At 47.7% G+C, this 18,048-nt stretch overlaps 1 protein-coding gene across 1 annotated transcript; it reads left to right on the top strand.

Annotated features, from left to right (window-relative positions):
- Nucleotides 1-2,873: 2,873 nt before the first annotated feature.
- mpz (myelin protein zero) lies at nt 2,874-17,842 on the top strand (the record flags this gene model as incomplete). The annotated part of the gene is given in 9 exon segments (XM_079237894.1): nt 2,874-2,973; nt 7,251-7,307; nt 7,310-7,367; nt 7,369-7,550; nt 8,969-9,135; nt 11,299-11,512; nt 12,765-12,894; nt 13,405-13,447; nt 17,688-17,842. Coding segments are annotated over 9 exon segments (1,038 nt in total). The 3' UTR covers nt 17,775-17,842.
- Between the last annotated feature and the right edge of the window lie 206 nt (nt 17,843-18,048).

The following is an 18,048-nucleotide window of genomic DNA, read 5'->3' as shown; positions in this document are numbered from 1 at the left end:
GATGGAAATCCACTAACTGCCCAACCTGAATCAATCAGAGGCTGCTGGAGAGGAGGGCGGTTATTACACGGAGCAGCAGAGAGGACTGACGGAGGGGTTTCTGCATAGTGATGCCATGAGAGCTCGTGGCTGAGATGGAACCACTTAATGTGTTTTTGTTGCCGCCGGCTCACGCGGACTAACACATCACAGCGTGTTGCACTTCAGTGACCGAAGCGGGAACGTGTGATTGACATTGACAAAGGTGGGGACTGCTTGAGAATTTAGCTTTTAAAACATCAAATACTGTTGTACTGCAAAGGTGTTGCTCGTGTGGGGCCACACACACACACACACACACACACACACACACACACACACACACACACACACACACACACGCGCGCGATAAACATCTGCTTTATTCTCAGACATTCATGTTTGTTTTTTGTGATCAAATTTGTATTGATTTTCTAGATATGCAGATAAAGAAAATATGTGTACAATATATGTAAATAAAGATACACAAAAAATATTGAAAATAAATAAAAATATATAGGGGTATACCTGCATATATACACACAAAGTCAAAAAAAAAAGTCAGTCCGTTTTAGTTGTCACTTCTTCCGTTTGTGCGAATATACAGAAGATTTGAAATTGTGTTTCTCTTCTGTCTAACAAAGTGAATAGTGCAAAAACAATTAAGTTTAAAAAAAAATAGAACAAAGTATAAACAACATAAATTAGGAAACTACAAGTGTGCGTTATAGCAGCGGTCAGACAGACACACACATGTATCTGACAAACATTCGGGGTTGAGATGAAGCTCAGCAGTGTGTCAAGTTATTCTAGTCATGAATACAAAACACTAATTCATTTGTTATGATGGAAGTATGTGAGGACCATGCAGATATTTTGATACCATTTGTGACACAGATTTGGTGCTAAATTAAAAAATACAGTTTCAACAACCAATAATTGATAACATGGTCATAAGTCCCTCCTAAATACCACATGAAGACACCAAGACCTTGAGGGGCAACGTAGAAAAATCCATGCTGGGATTTGCTCAACAACTTGGAACATTTGGAGATTTCTGCAAGATTTCCAATTTTTTGGCAATTGGAAATAAGCCCATTTATTCTGAACTGCATGGGATCGGCACAAAGCCGGCATGTCTTTTAAAGGCAGAACCCTTTTTCTTTGAAATATCTCCCGCTGCCTTGATCGCTTAGTTTGTTACAGTCTGACTTGGATGAACCCTTTAAATCCCCAAACTCACCGACCGAGGCAACGGCAGCTCAGCAACTCCACTGTTCTGTGAGGACACACACACACACACACACACACACACACACACACGTAAACTGATATTTTTTTGTCTGTTTTTTAGTTGGCTAAAATGCATTTATGCTAGTGATGGCGAGATGAAGCTTCCTGAAGCATTGAAGCTTTCCATCCAAGTGGTTCGCTCATGGGCCGAAGCTTCATGGAGCTTCATTTGCTCTACTGCGCCACCAAGTGGACAATACATGTAAAACAGGCAGTGATCATAACGACACCATGGCTTTGGTGTGTGAAGCTTTAAATTGAAAGAATGATGTTTGTGACGCCAATACATTAATTATTAACTTATTAATATTATGTCTATCTTTATGATATAATGGCGGGGTCAGAAGTGAACTAATTCATGCCGCTTCCCCTCCAGCACATTACCGTACTGGTAACCCTCTCTGTTTCTCCCAGCATCTACTGTGGAAGATGCACTGACTATGGAACAGTCCTCACACAACCCCACTTCAGGAACCCAAACTCTCCCATTAAGCACGGCCTCAAAGAGCCGCTGGCCGGGCTGCGGACTCGTGTTCTGGTCTGTGTGGGACGAGCACTCTGCATCAGTAATGCATCGCTCCAGTGCAGCAGCCACACAATGAGATGCAGGGGGATAAATCCTAAGCGTCGGCAGGACGGCATTCTTGTGGCTGCGAGGGGAAGATGGTTAGGCGTGCCGCACAACAAGTGGACACCTTTACAGCTCCGGCTTGTCTGCAGAGCATTTTGCATGTCAATTTCGCCTGGCGCCGCATGTGGCATGTCACTGCTGCCACATGCGGCAGGGTTTGTCTTTCCTGCACTGGAGGGCTTGTGAGGTCACCGTTTGTTGTGCTGTCTCAGTATGCATGTATGCACACTGCTCGGCTGGTGGTGTGTGTGTGTGTGTGTGTGTGTGTGGGCTGTGTCTGCTGAAGGAGTTTGAGAAGGACACCATTGTGATCCAGTAATAATGGGAATTCCAAACCCAGTTCTGCCAGCCCGTTCTGTCTGCCACTGTTTATCTGGACCACACTCTTATTTATTATGAATCCATATTCATTCACTTCCATCTCCTGGAGAAGATGTAAAGGTGTGTGTCCCCTCCCTCCCCCATTTTGCTCTTAACATATGTCTTTCCCCCTGCGAGCTATTTGGAGTTCATCTGAAGCTCATCATGAATGCCATCATCACATCTCGTCAATAAAATAAATAAAAACAAAGGACCTGCTGAATTCCAAATTCCATGTCGCATAGGAAGTTGGCGACAGCGAGCAAGCGGCGAGTGTTTGTGTGTGTGTGTGTGGGGGAGGGGTGGAGGGGTGATGTAAAAATACCTTATTGGAAATCAAACGGGCACCAGAGCGAGAAATGATTATAAAAGGCAAAAATGTAATGAATTCAATTTATTTGTTGTCAATCACTCTAAAGGTTTGACTGCGGCAAGCGTTGTCTCCTGATTTGTGTACGTGTGATGTCACCATCTCCGTGAAGACAGGTGGGTGTGTGTGTGCGCCTGGTTAACTGCCCATGTTTGTGTGTGTGTGTGTGTGTGTGTGTGTGTGTGTCACTGACGGTTACCGATGGGTGCAGCTGGAGCACACAACACGCCTGCAGGGCATTGCGGCGCAGCGGCCTCCGTCCCTGAAGCGAGGGCCCGGCCCGTGTTCAAACAGCTGTGCTGTTGGTTCACATCAAGTCAGCCGCTCACTCCGGGTCCCGCAGGGGAAGCTGCGTTTGCAAACCTACCTGCTCACCTCTGTTGAGCTGTCCTTTGCCCACATGAGCGGCTGGGGGCTTTGGAGTGTGGAGCGTGGAGCATGAGATATATATAAAAATTAAAGAAAGAAAAAAAGAAAAGCCCCAGAAGTGATCTCTGGTGTTGTGGCAGATGAAAGTCACGCTGAAGATGGCTCCTCTGTGCTAAAACTGTCCCCGCTGCGTTCCTCTTTAAAGTTCAAGGAAGTGTCCCCGAAAGCAGGCTTATGGATTACCTCCAACCGCAAAGAAAAAAAGAGGGGGCATCTATATAAAAATGCCAGGTTTCACCTTTCTCTGTCCTTTTGTGTTCCTCTCTCTTCTCCCTCCCCGATTCTCCCACATAAGCTATCTGTCTTGTTCACAATACCCCCTTTTCTCCACCCGGAGAACAATGCGTTTGTTCCCCTCCACCTCCTCTCTCCATCCCTCCATCCACTTGTTTGGCGCTCTCTGCGACATCTCTGCCATGCCAGGCTACGAGGGCAGAGCGAGGGACAGACCCGCTCATTGTCCCGGGGCTCGAACCCACGGAATATCAATAGTGTTTTCCTTGAGCAGGAGGGCCGAGCGTTGGCCAGTAACCTTTCGGATTTGATGATGTCAGGCCCCCTCTTTTTTTTGGGGCCCTTTTTATATGATTTCCCCCTCGCCCGAACTCTTAACTCTGTTATGTCCTCAACAGAAGAGGCTGTGCGGAGTCGTGTGACTCATCCGAGCACTTCATCGGCTCGGTTCAACTCGTACAAGTTGTGCCAACGAGTCCTCCAAGTTAATCGACAATACATTTGTTTGTGAACGCCCTTCAGGCCGCTCCTCCATCGGGGGGACATCACTTGTCGGTGGCTTCTACAACTCATCGTTGTGAAAATATAAATAAAAATGAAACAGTTTTGTTGACTGACTGGTTTAAGCTTCGGATGAGATATAACATTTTTCTCTGCAGCAGTTGCAACACGCAGGTGGAAGAGTGCAAAAATAGAAGTCTGTAAGATAACAGGTTTAGGTGTCGGCAGTCGAGACGAGCTAAATACAGGCGCTGACGCTTTCACACCGACTATGTTAACATGCTGATGAGAGAGAAAGAGAGAGAGGGGGGAACACACCCATAATGCATTGTGGCTGTGAGCGCACATCCATTTCCCTTCACACCCATAGACGGGTGAGTGTTATCTCAGGTCGCCATTTTGAGCTTCACAGCGTCCATAGAATATGGACGTCGCCCCGCAGGGGTCTGAAAAGCCGCTGTGAAGCTCAAAATGGCGACCTGAGATAACACTCACTGTTCATTTAGTACTTGGAAGACTAATTGAACCATTCATCCATTCCTTATAGGTAACTATCTGAACTTCCCTGAACTAGTTTTCTTGCAGGTGTTAGAGCGGACTCAATATGAGGATGTGATGAAATACCCCGAAGATGCAAGGACCCCTTGCTTGGTTGCTCTTAAACTCCTAAATGTAAGCAGACACATTCTAGTCATATTTTTTGTGGCATGTTTTTCTTCTTCAGATCTTTTTTTAGTCAGCGGGCTTTGAATCGGTGTCCTATTACAAAAAAAAACTAGATGGCATAACACTGCTGTGTATTTAATCCTGCCTTCTAGCCCTAACTTTTGACAGTTTTCTGGCCAATTGCTCGCCATGGCTCATTTGCCATATTTGGTTATGGAAATGTTTCGCTTGATTATCCAAACCCTGCAGCAGAACTGTGAGCCGATCTCGTTATTTTTTTTTTTACGAGGCTACTCCATGATTGGTTTGTGATGGTTGTGGTTGTTTCCACTTGTCAGCGCTTCACTTTGGCCCACACTGAGAGGCTTGTGCTTCAGGGGGTAACACTGCAGTGCACTCCATCGGATCGTTGTCGACGGTCATTAGTGTCGTGACCTTGGCGTGAACCGGCCTGTGGCGAGCATCTCTTCTGTCTCTGCCCTCCCCGCCCGTCTCACCCGTCTCAAGAAGCCTCTCCAAGACGCTCCCCATTCACAGAAGCCCTCCACATTTCCGAGAAAGGAAAAAAAAGACATTCCCCTTCTGCACATCTGCCAGCCTTTGCCTTGTGAACGGGGCTGCAGTCAGAGCTGTGACAAACACACTCAACATTGCAGAAAAATTAGACACGGATAGAGTTGACAAGAGCGCCTAACATCTACAGCTCGGGATGCTTTCCCAGACTGTGATTATCCGCGGTCTTTTCAATGTTCTTTCCTCTCTCCTGGCATTGTAAATAATTCCACGTCAAAGAGAATGACAATATCACAAGAAAATATGCTCTGTACATTTCTACGGCTGTCTAATGACGCGCCCTCGCCAAAATGCAACTGAGGCCACTATCAAAACCCGTGGAAACGAGAAAACAAGCTTGATGAGTTACGCGGGCAGACAGTTGAGATGGTTTCATTCACACGGCGGCTGCCGGGGCCGGAGGTACTTTGCGTATTCAGTCATCTCTAATAACACCAATTGATATGAAGCCTTGTCCACCTCAATATCACTAAAGTGCAGCAGAGGACTCATGTATAATGTAGGGGAAATCTCTAAATGGCTGCACGGATGGAGTTTTCTCTGTGTGTTTCTCACTGGTTCCCCTCTCCTCTACCTCTCCGCTGTATAATTTAGCTGCAGATAAGCTCTCCCTCTCCTACATTAGTGTGCTATATACCACTGCCAGCTGAAGGAATGGGGGCCTTCGCTCTCTATATGTGATACAGTTTCTGCCTGCCAAAGCTGAGCCACTGCCACCGTCACTCGGTGCTGACGGGTTTTGGGAGCGTGCCACCATCTGCACCTGCCAGGCTCATAAAGAACCCCCCTGTTTCTCTGGGGCCCCGAAGGCAGGATCTGCCATAATTGTTAAGGATGTCGCGATTTAGACGTTCAAGCCAAAGCTTAGACAGCCGAGGCCGCCAACAAGTTGGCAGATGGTCCGTTTTTTTGTTCCGCTGATCCGTCGGCGGGGGTATTTGAGGCGTTAAGATGAATGAGTGGTTGCGATTTCTCACAAGTGGAGAGGAATTTACGCCGCGGCCCCTCAAAATGTGAGCGAAAGTCGATTCCCGGCCGCTAAAAATGCTTCTGCTGCCGCCTCGGCCAAAAAAGGGCCCCTGGATAAGTGGGCTCAATAAAATGTCAAAGTGAAGTGGACGTCCTTGTCGTGGGGCCTCCTTGTCTTTCGCTCTCATCGTGTATGCGTTCTCAATGTGAAGGGGAGGGAGTCAAATCACGACTGATGTGGTTTACACTTTACTTTTGGGAGTGAGAGCATCCGGTTCGTGTGTTTGCTGAAGCTGGAGGAGTTAATTAGTGCATGTATTCACTATCGCGACGCCAGCGGCAAAACAAATGCATATTTATGACGGAATGAGACCTTTTTTAGAAACGAGGCCTCTGCTGAAATTCCACTGTCTCCCTCTCTCTGGATCTGCCGACCGTCTCGGGCCTCATGTGTCTCGCGCCTCCTGTCCTGTCCTCGTATCAACCCGTCTATATATAGCAGGTCTCTCCCCGCCCGCTAACGCCGTCTGCGTTACTGGAAAAGTGGGGAGTGGGCGACGCATTTTTGAATACACAGCTTTGTCCCCCCCAAAAAAAGCAGGCCGGGAGAAAGAAAGAAAGTGGAGAGGAAGAAAGCGCCATTGACAGACGGGCGTACACCAGCCCCGTCCCCCTCGCTCTCCTTTGTCTCCGAGTGCTCGACGTCAGCAAACAACAGGAATCTGGAGAGAGGGAGGACGGAGGGCAAAGAGTCGGGGCTTTGTTCGGCCAAGGACCCGGTGAAAGTGCATGGAGAGGAGAACGAGGGGACGGAGGAGAGAGCACTGAGTTGACCTCGCCGACGGACCCCTCCCATTCCCTCCTCCTGCACTGTAAACAGACAGACAGGGCCCAAGGCGGCCTCCCACCACTCCCCGTGCGATATTTACATATGAGCAGCGATCACACGCTGAGCGCCTGCAGATGGTCATGCCACACACACACACACACACCTACATGCAAAGCGTTGATTAGCAATCCCGTCTCCATATAGCCACAGTGAGGGTGTAATCTCGTACATTTACATTCATCAAGGTGTAACACCAATAGAGGGTTTCGAAAATTTGTTCGCCACCACGTCGCCCGTTGTCATCGTGCCATGCGGGTGACTCTCGCCCGCGTATTCCCCTTCCACAAGATAAAGTGTGTACTTTGTTTTCAATGTAGGGGCGAAATGGAGAGAATTGGCAGGATGGGTGGGAGGAGGAATGGGCTGGGCCGAGCCTGTGCGAGGGGTGTGGTTGGGTATAAACCAGTGGACAGTGGGTTTCCTGTTGTTGTCCTGTTTTGAAGCCCTCTGTCCGGGCGTCCTTCACCCCTCCACTCCGCTCTCTTTCTCTCTCTCTCCTCCTTCCACAGTGGGACTCGTCCTCGGCACCCAGGCATCCGTCTTTTTGGGAGCTCTGCAGAAGCCGGCAACCATGCTGACGTTTTTGGCGCTGGCGTCGGTCGTCCTCCTGGGAATAGGTAAAGAAAAGAAAAGAAGTCTTCTCTGAACTTTTTTTTTTCATTGAGTTTGATATTCTGTCGAAAGAGGGAAGATGTAGGAATTATCTTTCCACTGATGCGGGGTTAAAGGTTAAGTGAGGATGTGATGAAGAGGGCCTTTTTTTTCTGTGTTTTCTTCTTCAGCGCTTACCTGAAAGCTGATGGTCTTGATGATAATATAAAAAAGGGTCAATAAGCTTAAGAGGGAACTAATTGATCTTTCACTGAAATGTAGTATCTCCCTCTACACGGGCTTAACACTAAATTGAAGCACTTGAATTAATATCTTAACATTTACTTATTGATTCAATTTAAAAAAAGAAGACATTAGGTCACCTGTGGAGGACATTGTTCACTCTCAGGTGCTTTATGCTCAGCGCTGTACATGTTTGCTCCTCTTGTAAAGCAGGTGTCTCTAAGAGGCTTGACAAGTAAAAAAAAAAGAAGAGTAATATTTTCAAGGGTTGGCACAGACTTTGCTCTCAAGCAAACCGCTTTCCCTGCTCCTCTCCTGTCAGATATTTGTCAGAATTTTAATTAAAAAACGTCAAGCAAGATTGCATTGACACGTTTTTCTGGCTCAAGGACGCTCGCAGTGTGAACTTTACTCTCCGGGTGCCGCGAGAAAGACAGCTTAAAGCCCTCCCCCGACACTCAGGGGCTCGGTGCATACCGAGGCACACATTCTGAGTGAAATACCCAAAACATTGACGCCGTCCCAGCTCACGTGAAGAGTGTGCGGGGCTGTGCGGCTTCGGCGGTCGTTTGAGATGCCGAGTGTGTTTTCGAGGGAAGTAAAATATTGATTTTTGCAGGGCCAAAAAAAATAATTAACATCGATCATTAGATATTATTCAAGCATAAACAGTGCACACGATAAAGCCGACGTAATCCATATTAATGGAGAAGATGATGTTCCCCTTTGACTTTGAGAGACAGGCACCAACGTGCCAGTAATAATCCAAATATTTACTGAGTGCGTGTGTGAATCCATGTGGGGTTCTGACTCCACTAAACGTGCAGTTTAACAACGTGTGTGTGTTTGTGTGCATACTGAAATATTTTGGTATTTATTTGGCAGATTGGTAATGTCTCGTGATTACATTCGTGGTTGAAAACTGTTTAGGAGTGTCGAGACTTAAGTAAAATGCTCAAACGTATATCAGAACAAGGATAAATGTTTTGCAAAAAAGTGTTAGTTTGTTTGACTGTGCATGGATGGTTTTGTGTGTTCACCAACTTGCTTTACTCCCAACAAAAAGCTTTTGCAGATTACAATTCAAATCATTTTCTGCAGCAAATTCTCACCAGACTCCAAAAGCGGGAGTGTGAAATATCAAAATCTTGTCGTGGTGTGTATATTTTGTGCATGAATCCGTGTGCTTTGTGCCTCCCAGTGCCTGAGCAGTCCCAGGCCATCGTGATTTACACCGGCTGGGAGCGCCACGCCCTGTTGGGCTCCGACATCCGGCTCTCCTGCTCCTTCTTCTCCTGGCGCTGGACCTCGGAGGACGTCACCTTCTCCTGGACGTACAGGCCCGATGGCTCCCGGGACAGCATCTCTGTAAGACACACACACACACACACACACACACACACACACACACCCTGGTATTTAACAGGTGTGCCATCTTCTGATGATGCCATCATCCTGCAAAGAAAAGTTATAATATGCCGTTGAAGTGACCTGTAGCCATCGGTAAATCTCTATCAAATTAGACGCATCCACTTTAAAGCTGCACTAAATGCAGTAAATGTTTAAGCTCATTGTTTTGGTTTTACAGACCGGAGGCTTTGCTGTTTTTTTATCCACTTTCATGCCCTCATCATGCGTTGGCTTTCACCCGCAGCTGTTTCCTGTTTTTAAAAACAACCCAGAAAACTCTGAATTAACCCACCGGCTCAGCACCAAACGACAGATAAAGTTAGCGCCTGGTTGGTGAACATACTAGAAGACATTTCTCATAGATCATTAGGATGGTAGGTGAGCCAGAAGGTGTGCCTTCCTCTTTCCTCCTCATTTTCCTGAATGAAGTTTTTTCACATTCAAGAAGAAAATACAAAAGCTTGTTTGTTTTTTTGCTGCAAAAACTCGCCAACAATTGCTGCGACTTCTCTCGGCACCAACAGACAGAACAGAAATGTAGTCAGAGTGTGATGTCATATCACGGCATGATTTCTGGACGGAGAACTGCATGAAACTTTATCAAGCAAACTTTTTTTTTTTGGGGCCGGCCCTCTAACAGAACAGGAGACTTTGCAAATTCAATAAAAAAAGAAGCTTTAATCCCACAAACACAGGCCTGTGTGAACTTCTGAAATGTCATCCTACACACTCGAGCAATTTATTCTGACACACAAGTGCAGGAGGCGTGCATGAACTCGGAGGAGGAAACAACAAGCGCTCAGAAACTTTCTCTCCTGCATGTAATCCTCCTGCTGCCACCTGCTCTTTAATTTCCCTCTGCCTGGCCTTATCGTCCTGCCATCTCTCTAATCTCTCTATCTCCCCGTCCTGACTGTGCCTCCCTCTATCCACCTCCCTTAATCTCCTCCTCCACAGCCCTGCCTCCTTTGTCCCTCCCCTCCTCTCTCATTACCTGCTCCCCGCACCTCCATCGCTTTTCATCCGTCTCCAGCGGTGCCCTCACTTTGAAACTGGATTTCTCTTCTTCTTCTCCCGTCTCTTCTTCACTTATCTTGTGTCGCTCATTTCTTTTACCCGCCGGGACAGATTTACAGTTTCATATGTTCTGTTCTGTTTTTCGTGGTGCATTTGTCCTTTAAAAAAAAAAAGTGATTCATGGCATGTTCATACTGTGTTAAAGGGCTGTGTGTAATGCCTCCAACCTTTAATCAGAAGTGTGCTGGACATTTTAATTAATCGTTTCAACCAAATCCGACTTCGTAAAGTCTGCAACACTGAACATAGACTGTCACTGTGACGTCGCCCATTGGTTTGTGGACTACGATTTTGAGGCCCCAAGTCGCCATCTTGTTTTTTTGCAATGTGGCATGAGAGGGTGGAGCTAAGACACTGAATAAGACAACCGAAATGTTACAATTAACTTTCATTAAACTGAAAACACACCGTGAAGGGGTTCAAGTTCTAAAACGAAAACATAAACGACTCCCAGACCCGTCAATCACCTTGTAGCCCCGCCCTAAAGCATATCGTGATTTATGGTCTGTTTGACTCTAAATGCCCATCATTTACTAAATGAACATCATGCTGTATTGAAGAAGACTTGAAACTAGAGATTGAGACATAAACTCATGTTTTCAATGTTTACTGAGGGAATAAGTCAAGAGAAAAGTAGAGTAATTTATATAGACTTCTATACAACCAGAGGAGTCGCCCCCTGGTGGCCAGTAGAAAGAATGCACGTTTAAGTCACTTCCTCATTCGCTTACCCCTGCTCACACGTCATGTTCCTCTCGGCCTTTTTCTCTTCAAATCAATTTGCTTTTAGTTTAAGTGTCATCTGCCAAGACTTTTGGTCGGACCGGGCCTCGTTCTGACTTTTCGCCAACTCACTTTAAAAAATAAGACAGTTGACATCCATCAAGTGTTCAAATATTATACGATGTCTAAACTAAAGCAGCCACATTGAGAGATACAATGGACTTTTTTTTTTTACTTATGACAGCTCTAATCAATGTTTTATATTTACGTAATATCAAATGAGTGTAATGTGAGTGTTGTCGCTCTTAATGTCTTCTCCAGATCTTCCACTACACCAGCGGCATGGCCTATGTGGACAACAAGGGCCCCTTCAGGGACCGCGTGGAGTTCGTGGGGAACCCGGGCCGCCGCGACGGCTCCATCCTGATCAAGAACCTGGACTACAACGACAATGGCACCTTCACCTGCGACGCCAAGAACCCACCTGACATCGTGGGCCGGCCCTCCAGCGTCCGCCTGCTGGTCTTTGAGAAGGGTGAGCTGGGAGGGAGTCCTGTGTGTGTGGTGGGGGGAGGGTTGTGGAGCTACTCAGCAAAAACAAATTCCCCAGAATGTAAAGTCTAATTCCCGCATTGTCTTACATCTGTGTCTGCTCATTAGCTTTCCACTGAGCCCATATGGCATATTTTGGGGGAAATTTTCTTCATCAAGAGCCAACTGTTCTCAATTGTTGTTATAATCATTCCAAAACTCTGAAATTAATCTCAATTTGCGCTGCGCATCAGACTAAAGCGAGTACTGTGTTCAGACCGGTCGGCCTCGTTTAGAATTCCTCGCACCAGTCCCGTTAAATGAAATCAATTACAATTTTTATCTCTTTCTCCGTTTGAGATTGCTATCGCTGCCTCCCTTTCGCTTCTTTTCTCCCCTCCTCCTACTTGCCTTCTCTTCCCATCTCTCTCTTCTCCGTCGTCTCCTCCCTTCCCTCTTCCTCCATGACTCCTCACCTCTTATTCGCCTCTCCTCTTCATCTCCTTCTCTGTCTCTACTGCACTTGGATTCTTTACTTTCGTTCAACCTTTATTTTCTCTTTGCTCTCCCTGTCTGTTTTGCTTTAATCTCTCGTTTCCTTTCCTTCTCGCTTTGTTCCTCGTCTTCCTCTCAGAATCAGAATCAGCTTTATTGACCATGTGAGTTTACACATACATGGAATTTGACTCCGGCTACACGATGCTCTTCATACTTATATACATACACAATATACAATAAACAGGATAAATATAAAGACAACCGAGACAAAAAGACAATTAAAGACAACAGTAGTCTAAATAGTGCAAAGCAGTGCAGATGGAGGAGTCTGATTAACTGTTCATCAGAGTGACGGCCAGTGGAAAGAAGCTGTGGTAGCACTTTATAATAACTACACACTATTTAGCATTAGTAAAGCATGAATACACAATGAATCCATCATTTATAAAGTATGAAACCCAAGCTTATTAATCAAGAATGAAACATTTATAACTGTGTTGTTGTGTATGAATGAGTTACTACTGAATATTCATGTTGGAATAATGCTTTATAAATGATGAATTCATTGTTTATTCATGCTTTACTAATGCTAAATAGTGTGCACTTATTATAAAGTGCTACCGATGCTGTTTCTGTGTCTGGTGGTTTTGGCATGCAGAGCTCTGTAGCGCCTCCCTCCTATGACGTCTTTTCCTCTCCCGCTCCCGTTTCTCTTTCCTCCTCTTTCTCCTTCTAACCCTCCCTCTTTCTCTCCTCAGTGCCCATCCAGGCCGGCGTGATCACGGGGGCCATCATCGGCGTGGTGCTGGGCCTGCTGGTGCTCATCGTGGTCATCTACTACCTGATGAGGTTCCTGGTGGCGCGCCGCGTCTTCAGCCTCAGTGTCAGGTCAGTGCCCGGCCCGTGGCCGGTGGCGCTCTGCCAGACGCTTTTGTGCCAGGGCCTGCAGCCGAGGCCGGAGCCCATCCCCGGCACCGACACCTGCGTGGCCAAGCTGGCCTAGCCAACCATGCCACGCTTTTGATTTAGTTAGGCTGTTTGAGGTTTAGATTGGGAGTTAGTCGGCTGGAAAGAGACGGATAATGATCTCTCATTTAGATTTTAATCTAGAAAACAGTGCTGCAGACGTCCAAAGAGAGATGATTAAACGTAGTGAAGCGAAAGATCCTGAGTGGATAATCCACACCATCATGAAGATGATGGGATCCATCGTCTTGCTTATTCCTATCCAATCTTACAAGATTTTAACTCATCTGGGTGCCTAGGGGCCGTGTTAGAGACGAAGCCAGTAGATTAAGTCGATGTCATGATGGCTGCCAGGCAATGCTGCCCCGTGACCACTGGAGGGAGAGAGATAGATTCGACATCCTGACATTGTCTTTCTTTTGTCCCCTCCAGCAAACATGGCAAGAAAAAGAAGGAGGGATCACAGCAGAGACAGGCAAGTTCCTTCCACTCCTTCCTGAAGCATCCCCTCGTCCTCCTCCTCCTCCTCCTCCTCCTCTTCCTCCTCTGCCTCCTTCCCCTGACACGCTCCATCACATGCTCAACAGCAACAGCTCTGTTCGCTGTCACATTTGTGCGCTAAATACTAAATTGACGCCCTTATTTGGAGCGATTTCAATGACATACAGTGTTAGAAACGTGTTGTCGGGAAGGAATATTCATCTATTCTGTTGCCATACGTTTGCACACGACCAACGTCATGTTGCAACAGTCTTTACGATCCAGTCCAAGCCAGCGCCAATATGTCTGCACACTTGGTCCGACTCCTTCCTCTAAGCAGCGCATTAACAACAACGCGACAAACTCTAATAACTGTGTTCAAGCTGTTAGAATGCGAGTGCTTTAAAGCCGGCGCCGTCCCTCTAATCTCTCTCTTTCTGGTGGCCCTTCAGCTCCCTCAGGGGGGCCAAACGGCGCGTAAACAGCCACGGGGCAAAGAAAATCCAACTACTGTGAAATGGCCGAGCAGCGCTGTTGCTGCATTGAATCAGGGTCTGATTTGCTCGCAGCTACTGATTTCGCTGACTGGGACTCAAATGAAAATCACCAGGCCCTATTATGGTCTGGGCTGTTATCGGTGGTTTTACGCTGCTGCGCGCCAAGGATTTGGGATATTCCCCCCCTCCCTCTTCCTCACGGGAGAGCGGTAGCCTCAAGTGGTGGATTAATCAGACATTTTGGTGGCTTGTATTCTTTTGTAAATACAAGGCACCGGGGCAAGCCGTGTTTGATTACTCTGTGGTAATGCGGGGGTGGATTGTAATCGACTGCACGCCTCTGCCTGCTGATAATGGAGGAAAAAAAGGTCTGTTAAGGGATTTAGGTTCAAGGCAGCTTTTTTCTTCCCCAGAATCCCCCCCAAAAAAAAAATCTTTCAAATGAAAGACACGCAAACAGAGTGTGACAGCGCGTCATTTAGCCGCAGGTGTATGCTAATGTGCCATCCTACAGCCTGACCTATAGGGGGCGACACCGGCGAGGGCCGACCGGTCCCGCCGGCCTCAAAGGAAGCGCTGCTCAGTCGCCCCTCTTCCTGCCTCTGTCTTCTTCTTTCCTTTTTTTTTTTTTTTTTTACCGTCGTCTGATTGTCAGGTTGCTCTGGAGCTGCAGTCAGTCGCTCTCAAGTGCCGGCGGTGGGTGACAGTGCATATATGAATAAATAACTCCCCGCCAAAAGGACACTGGGATATTTGACAATGTTGTCATTTACAGTTACTCCTCCTGCAAGTCTTGGAAGAAACACATTCCATCTGAGCTCACGCGCCCTCGTTTTTTTATTTTCATCCCTTTTTTATTTGTATTTGTTGCCCTCGGAGCCGATTCCTCACTTGTAGTGTAGCTCCGCCGCACACAGAGGGCTCATGGGATTCCACAGCGCGCTCATAAGTGGTTGTTTGATCAAATAGCCCTTATTAGGAGGCTCCGCTGACACGACACAATTTCTGTATCAGCCTCACCATCTTCGTATACGCTCAGTTTGCTGGGCTTGCACTGCACATCTCCAAAAAAAAAGGCTGTGTGTGTGAGGGAGCGAACGAGGGAGCGAGTGAGACAGAGGGACAAAGGAACCCTGTGGTGTGTGCTACTCCCCATTAGGTGGAGTTGTGGGAGAGGAGTTCACCCCCCGCAGCCACACACAGACGGAAGCTCACACACACTGTACCGGAATGATAATTGAGTGCACTCTGTATCGATCAGAGCTCTCTCTCTCTCTCTGTCTCTCTCACACACAGACACACACACACACACACACACACACACACACACACCTATTCTCCTTTCCATCCCCCAATTCCCTCCCTCTCTTCCCCACCTTACTTCAATATACTTCACTCCCTCCTTCGCACTCTCATTTTCTTTCCTTTTATCCAGTCCCCAGTCTTCCTCCCTCTCTTCAGTCACATCCTCCACCTCCTCCTCCTCCTCTTCCTCCTCCTCCCCTCCCTACCCTTCACTTCCTTGCTGACCATGAGAAGCATCTATCTGTCTGTAATTCCCCCTGTCCTCTTCCCGTTCTACTCCTCCACCACCACCACCACCACCATCGCATCACATCACTCCCTTCCCAGTCTCTCTCCCTCCCTCAGGTGTCCTGGGTTCTGATCAGCCTCGGTTCTACCTCTCGCTCTTCATCCACCTCTCAATCTCCCTGCTCACCTGTCACCGTCTCTCTTTAGCATGCAGCCGGGGAGGCAGACACTTACCTTCCCATCTTCCTCCCTCCGCCAGCCGCCAGCCCCTCCTGTTCTGCCACTGTACCCCACACTTCCTTTTGAAGTGTGTGCAGCCCCTGTAGCGATGGCAGCGGCGGGGTGGTGGTGGTGGTGGAGGGGAGGCTGTGCGTTCTTGCCTAAGCAGGAGGCTCCAGTGTGCTTACAAGGCAGCCCCGTCATTAGCGTGGGAGTTCTGCAATACCGCGGCAACTGAGCCTACCGTGGGGCGCATAGCGGTAAACAATGCAATGATGTATGAGAGAATGTAAGTATGATGGAAGGTAATGTCACCGGATGGGCCGCGGAGCTGCAACCCGTCGAGCCGGATGTCGGCTGCAGCGTTGCGCCCTGGATTGCCGTCTCATCAGAGCGCGTGCTGCCTTGGCACAGCGCGTGATTAAAGATGATGCATTTTCTAATGCAATCAGTGGGGGGTTATTAGTGGGAGCTTCAGTGGCTGGGAGCAGCCTCCAGTGTGCTTTCCACCGGTGACTAACCTGATGTATTTCAGTTCTCTTCGCTCAGACCGGCCTCGCTCGCGACACTTCAAAACAGTGTTCTGGCCCCGTGGTTCAACCTGGGAAGAGTATTTAACGTACGCAGTGTTGTGCAAGCCATATGAGTGACGTTTTCATTAGGCTCCATCAGAGTATTATGGTGCACTTATGATACGTTTCAACAGGTTAACTCACAGGTTAATGCATTGGAATACAGCTGTTGTCAAGTTAAGTGTTACCTTGACCTTATCTCAACTCTGTCCGGTCCTCCCAGATGGATTTGTTGTGCTCAAATGAAGCTTTACTTTACTTTACTTCCTCCTTCCTGTTATCGATTTCTTCTTCGAGATGTTTTTTGGACATCGCCCGGACAATATACAGAATGAGTGGGAGTGAATGGGTGAATTATATAAGAACAAGGAAGATGAAGGGAGGCTAAATGTGGCCCATCAGGTCCATCACCGAGGCTGCAGCAAAATGGATTCTAACGAATTATATTTATATTTATATATACCCATTTATCTGATTTGTGGACAAATAATTCATGTCCAGGTATATTTCCCCTCTCTGAATGTGACGGGTCACAGTATTGAAGTGCAGCTTTCGTTTTTCCTTTTCATGTAGATGTTAGTGTCAACGTCCCCCTTCTCCCCCCGGTATGAGCACCGAGAGAGATGCAGCGTCTCTTCTCTTTCAAGATGCTCCCGACGAGACCCTGCATTTAGTCAGCCGTGCACAAAAACACAGGAAGGAGAGAAAAACAAACACATTCTGAATAATGATAACATAATCGTTAGTATAGCACTAAACCGGAGGTAAAAAAAATAACACTTAAAGCAAGGGCGACTTTATTTCAAGCATGAAAAAGGCCAGATTTGAATGATTTAAATTACGGTTTAGAATCTAAGCCGAGTGTCAAATCAGTAAACGGCCTTTTAATGATCTGTGACCAGAACAGAAATATTTTCCCCACAAGGTCAGTCAAATTTAAAGATATTAGATATCACACAAGTCGCAAATAGTCAAATCCCAATTTACATTGTTTTGTGTGTTTGTGTGTGTGTTATTGATCATGTGTGGTCACAGGTGTATGGAGCCTTCCTGCCACTGTGTCCCATCCTAACGCATGGTTACCTGTTTTGTCACCCCCTTACAGCTCTGGACACCACCCCCCCTCACTTGCTACCCCCTCCCCTAAAAGGACTGTCTCTCTACCTCCTCACCCCTATCCACCTCTCTCTCTCTCTGTGTCTTCCTCCTAAATGTGTTTTTTTTCTTCTGTCCTCTTCACACAGCTCCACCTGGTAACTCCATCTCTCATCCTCTCATCTCTAACGCACCCATCTCACCCCTCCTTTCCTCTGTCCTTGCCACCCTCCCCTCGCCCCTCTCGCTCCTTTCCTCCTGAAGTGACTCTCCTCCCCTGTTCTCCCCCCGACCCCCTCTCCCCCACCTCCCCCCACAGGGCCCCGTGCCGCCCGCCGACTCCTCCAAGGTGAAGGCGGCCGCCTCGGAAAAGAAGAAGCAGGAGTCACGCAAGGATAAGAAATAGGATGCGGGGAAGGGCTGGGGCGGGCTCGCCAGCCGGCTGCTCCAGCCCGTCCACCTGGCGCTGTTCAAGGCCCGGCCCAAGCAGCGGCAGGGGGTGGGGGGAGGAGGAGGAGGAGAAGGGGAGGAGGGTCCGGGCCGGGTGCTGATGACCATTGAGCTGGAGCTGACCCGCCAAAGTGGGGAGGAGAGGCCCGGTGGCGAGGGAGGGATAGGGAGGTCCAAACCCCCTGGCTTCCTCTCCCGCCTCACCAACCAGCTCACATTCAAAAGATAAG

The sequence above is a fragment of the Taurulus bubalis genome (assembly GCF_910589615.1).
Source record: "Taurulus bubalis genome assembly, chromosome: 1".
NCBI classification, from domain to species: Eukaryota; Metazoa; Chordata; class Actinopteri; order Perciformes; family Cottidae; genus Taurulus; species Taurulus bubalis.
Note: the sequence above shows the minus strand (reverse complement) of the source record. Positions and strands in the feature narration are given on the sequence as shown.